At 41.9% G+C, this 5,249-nt stretch overlaps 1 protein-coding gene across 10 annotated transcripts in view; it reads right to left on the bottom strand.

Moving 5' to 3' along the window:
* Positions 1-5,249, bottom strand: part of Ngdn (neuroguidin) — a 58,951-nt gene that overhangs the window by 48,371 nt on the left and 5,331 nt on the right. For 9 of the 10 annotated variants that reach the window (XM_087197010.1, XM_087197011.1, XM_087197012.1 and 6 more), the window contains exons 5-11: positions 3,649-3,786; positions 3,212-3,296; positions 3,076-3,128; positions 2,611-2,734; positions 2,348-2,516; positions 636-792; positions 435-492 (exon numbers count right to left, since the gene is read on the bottom strand). In XM_087197010.1, the coding sequence (XP_087053136.1) occupies positions 435-492; positions 636-792; positions 2,348-2,516; positions 2,611-2,734; positions 3,076-3,128; positions 3,212-3,296; positions 3,649-3,786 (784 nt within the window). The remainder of the gene's footprint in view (positions 1-434; positions 493-635; positions 793-2,347; positions 2,517-2,610; positions 2,735-3,075; positions 3,129-3,211; positions 3,297-3,648; positions 3,787-5,249) is intronic. The other variant, XM_021243893.2, reaches the window with a different exon arrangement.

Genomic DNA, 5,249 nt, shown 5'->3' with positions numbered 1-5,249 from the left:
CTGAAAGGAAGGGAAACCAAGAATGAGGCAAAGGACAGTTGGAAAAACCAAAGAAAGGGGAAAAAGGACACCTAGAGAGAAGGGTTCAACAGAGGTGGTGGCTTCCCAAGCAATATGCTCTACATCTTCCCAACTGGTGTTGGGAAGGAATGAAATTAAAATAGAACAATGGTTCCTTCAGGTAACATTTTTATAGTTCTATACAAGGAAGGCTAAACAGGATCTGTTGGGCCTTAGACATGAAATCTAAAGATCCTTTTTGGGAATGATGCTGATTTTGAGCTTGGGAAAGAAAAAAAAAACAAGTAAGTCTACCGAAAGAGATTAATATCCAGCACAGAAGAGATATTATGGGGGTTAGTGAGACCAGGATGACAGTTTGAAGTCCCCACCTTGTTTGTACCTGATCACCTAAGTCCTAGCAGCTCACTGACCTTTTCTCTTCCGCCCTTTCTTAGATAACTTCTTCCGCTTCTTAATAGGATTCTGATCCTGAAAACAGATGGAGAAGTGAAGGAACGACGGTGTGTCTCCAAGTGCCAACAACCCTCCCCAAGTTCCTCAGGGTAATAAGCCCCCCATGCATATGGGTGGAAGCCTGACAGTTGCTTCCTACCACTGTATCTTGAGCTCACCTCATCAAGATGAGCAACTCCTCCTGTCAATGCACTGATATCGCTGAAGTGTGTGAGGGAATGAAGCTGTGAGCTCATAACATTTGCCCGTTTTCGCCGTCCTTTCTCTCGCTTACTGACACTTAAACGCACCATCATGCTCTCCTCATAGTTAATCCTGTCAGAAAAAGACAGACACTGTTTCCAGCAGGCTCAGACCAAGGTGATGGAAAGCTATAGTCCAGAACCTGGGGCCTGGTTATTTACTCATCAAAGTTCAGCAAGTTTGCAGAAAATGTCACAACTCAATACCACAGTCAGTAGGGACACAGAGAATGCTCTGTGTCAAGCTTCTGCAGGGAGGGTTCTCTGTGCTAGGATTTCCCTCATCCCTAGAAATAAGCCCATGGCCCATCATTACAACTATGTAAAACATCATACCAGAAAATCCTATTTCAGCTCTCTACAGTCTGTCAACTGTACAGACTGTACCTGAGCAAAGCTGATGAACCGGCACTCAAGCCACAAGTGTGTCTCTACTTCTCTTCCCTGAAGTTATACAATACTTTCAACGCCACTATAAAAAACTTGCCTTTATTGCCTCTGCACAAGAATAAGAGCTGTGACAGTAAAACACAGGATACTAAAGCCCTACTAAGCAGGTGCAGTAATCCTAGCTACTCAGGAAGGTGAGGCAGGAAGATCGTAAGTTGGAGGCCATGGGCCAGGGATTTAGCTCAGTGGTTCCGCCACCTGCCTCGAAAGCTCGAGGTCCCAAGTATGATCTCCAGTACCAAAAAAAAAACCAAGTTGGAGGCTACCCTAGGCAGCTCAGCAAGATGCTGTTTTAAAACAAAATTTAAGGGCTGGGGATTTAGCTCAGTGGTTCTGCCGCCTGCCTCTCAAGCGGAAGGGCCTGAGTTCAATCCCTGGTACCAAACAAAACAAAATTTTAAAAGAGGTTGTCAGGCACATTGGCACATACCTGTAATCCCAGCACTTGGGAGGCTGAGGCAGGAGGATTGTTGTGAGTTCAAGCCTAGCTTAGGCTACATAGTCAGTTCAAGGGCAGCCTAAACTACACAGCAAGACTCTGTCTCAAAAAGGGATCAACAGACAGACAGTGCTGAGATGTAGCTGAGGGGAAAAGTACCTGCCCTAGCATAAAGGAGGACCTGGGTTCGATACCCAGTACAAACAAAGAAATGGACAGACAAACAAATAAATACCCTACTACTGTAATACATTTCTCTCTACATAGCATTTGGTTGAGCCTACACAGAAGGGGGGGGGGTGCAGGCACAGTGTGCACACCCGTAGTCCCAGCATTCTGAGGCAGAAGAATCACAAGTTTAAGCCCAACCCAGGTAATTTAGTGTCTCAGCAAGACACTGTCTCAAAATTAAAAAAAAAAAAAAATCATAATAAAAAAGGCTAGGATACAGCTCAATGCAAACAAAGGCCCTGGATTTAGTCTCCAACACCAAAAAAAAAAAGGAAAGGAAAGAAAAAAATACTTTTTTTTCTACTTCAAACTCCTTAATTCCTAGAAATATCATTTCAAGTCTTTAACTCCACATTCATCCAAAGTCTGAGGTCAAGTGTCTACAGAGTGGAAATAACTTCTTTTTTTTTTTTTTTTGGTACTGGGATTAAACTCAGAACCTCATGCTTGCCATGCAGGCACTGTGCCACTGAGCTAAATCCCTGGCCCAAGCGGAAATAACTTCTACCTGTGTTGGTCCTCTTGACTCTGGCGTGTGACATGGGGATGGCGAGCATCACGGATCTCCTCTGGTGCATCCGAGTACTGCTCCTTAAGTTCACGAATAACAGAGCTGCTCAACGCCCGCCTCTTGGCTCGTTCCAGATGCTTCTTCTCCCGCTCAGCTTCTGTTTCATCTATGTGATAAAAATACATAAGGGTTATCTCAGAACAGAAAAAGGAGAATGGAAACACAGCTCGTGCCAAGGAGTCAGCAGCCACAATTCATACCATAATGCACTGGAACCAAGCGTGGTGGAACGTATTTCTTAGATACTCCTTTTGTAGCTTTCTTCCCTGAAGCCTCAGACTGGCCATCCTCTGCTTCATCTTTCTCTTCATCCTCAGAGCTCAACTACGAAAGAAATGATGCACACAAGGGGCCGGGGATTTAGCTCAGTGGTTCCAGCGCCTGCCTCGCAAGCGCAAGGTCCCGAGTTCGATCCCTGGTACCAAAAAAAAAAAAAGAAATGATGGACACAAATGTGGGAACTATTAGACAAGTGAGAAAAAAACCCAAAGCTGGAGTGCTCTGGGGAGATGAAGTATGAACAAAAGGAAGAAAAGGGAACCTCATACTGAAACATCCTAAGGTACAAGCTAGAAAATCAAGTCACAAGAGAATCCCAGGAAATTCAGGACCACCAAGGGGTTCCTTTTCCTTCAGGAAAAGCAGGAGGAAAATGTACCCCTTACCTTGCTCATCATATTGCTGGGATGAGGTTTAAAACGAAGTGGGTCATTCTCACCTGAAATACAAAATCCAAGAGATTTTGCAAGATTTGGAACTTTATGATGATCCCCACACCTTTATGAGGGTCCTCCTACTTACTGATGCTGCCTGTCACTGCAGTCTTCACCAGTTTGTCAATTTGGTACTTCAGTTTTTGGTCCAAGGGACGAAGCTTTTCCAAAACCTACAATGTAATAACTTTAATTTTTTTTTTTTTTTTGGTACCAGGGATCAAACTCAGGACCTTGCGCTTCTGAGGCAGGCAGCGGAACCACTGAGCTAAATCCCCAGCCCTACAATGTATTAAACAGGATTACATTCCCTTCCTCAAGTCAAATATGCCCCAGAGGCCCTGTGCTGTTGGCCAGTAAGGTACCTAAAATATGCACGAAGTAGAGCAAATGAAGAGCAAAATACCTTTTGTTCATTGGTTTTCTTAAACAGGAGAACTCTCACGTAAACAAGAGCTACTGTGTAACAGTTTCGGAGTTCAAGATTTAGAAACCTAGCATTCCACGACACCAAAGCCCTCATACCGTGCGAATCTCTACTAGTCTCAAAACTGCTGTGTGTCCCTGAAGAGATCCTCCTGAGGCTTTGTGCAGGATGAGGTGGCTCAAATCCATAAGGTACATGAGCAGCAGCTGGTCTTTCACTTCCAACAAGCTAAGACCCTGAGTTAAACAAATGAGTAAGAGATGCAAATTCAATTTTAGTCAAAAAAAGAATTTTAAGTGCCTAAAGCAAACAGGATGATGTTTTTTCAAGCTCAAGTTTTTCCCATGTGGTTAATACAAGGTATTAGAAGTACATTAGTCCCTTTTTATCTGTGGTCTTGCTTTCTGTGGTTTCAGATACCCACAGTCAATTGCAGTCCAAAAATACTATATGGAAAATTCCAGAAATAAACAATTCATGTTTTAAACTGCCCACTGTTCTCCACAGTGTGATGAATCCTGTGCCATCTCACTCTGCTCCACCAGGACCTGAATCATCCCTTCATCCATGGTATCCAGTGAACATGCCACTTGCCATTACTTAGTAGCCACCTCAGTTTTCAGATCCACTATCAAGGTACTGTGAGCTTTTGCTCAAGTAACCCTTATCCTACTTAATAATGGTCCCAAGATGCAAGAAGAGAGATTAATAAAAAAGAGGCATCAGGGTATAAAATGTGGAAGCACAGATTAATTTTGGTGCCACGTGGCAACACTACAGGGCATACAGAAAAAACACAATATATACAGGATTTAAAACTATCCATGGTTTTAGGCACCAACTGGGGTGCGGAGGTCTGACCTTGTCTCAAAATTTAAAAAAAAAAATTTTTTTTTTTGGTACCGAGGATCAAACTCGGGACCTTAGGCTTGTGAGGCAGGCGCCGGAAACACTGAGCTAAATCCCTAACCCTGAAATTTAAATTTTAAGACATATCTGAGGCCTCTTTTTTTTTTTTTTTTGGTACCGGGGATCGAACTCAGGTCCTTGCGCTCGCACAGCAGTTGGGGAAACCATTGAGCTAAATCCCCAGCCCTTAAAAAATTTTTAAAAGAGCTAAGGATGCAGCTCTGTGTAAAAGCCCAGGGTTCAATCCCAGCACCAAAAAATAAATGAAATATACATACATACACACACAGTCAATTTTAAAATTAACTTAAAATAATAACTGATCTTATCCTAATATAATTATATAACACAGGTTAAAACAGTGCTTATATATATAGACATGAAATTGTAAACCAATTGTCAGCAAAAGTTGTACAAAGTGTTTATGATTCCAATGTGGGGCAGGAAATATGATATCCACATTTTTATATGCATTAAAAAAATGTGAAGACAACACACAATTAACTAATACCTTTGCAGAGTGAGACAAGGATAGGAAGGGAGTGCTTACACCATGAAAAACTATTTTTCCAACAAGCATATAGTGTAACAAAAAATATCCCAATTAGAGTATCTCAATTAAAAAAAATTTTTTTTAAAAAGAGTATCTCAATTATAATTTTAAAACCTCAAAGAATGCACCCTAGTGGTTATCTTAAGGTAGTAATTATATTAATTTTCATTTTCTTCTTTGTGCTTTTATGTATCCACCAAACTTTCCAAAACTAAAATTGTATCACAGGTCTGGAGG

This window comes from Heterocephalus glaber, unplaced genomic scaffold, assembly GCF_053883595.1.
Source record: "Heterocephalus glaber isolate CG9 unplaced genomic scaffold, H.glaber_assembly_v1.0 deba00001662, whole genome shotgun sequence".
Classification (NCBI taxonomy): Eukaryota; Metazoa; Chordata; class Mammalia; order Rodentia; family Bathyergidae; genus Heterocephalus; species Heterocephalus glaber.
Note: the sequence above shows the minus strand (reverse complement) of the source record. Positions and strands in the feature narration are given on the sequence as shown.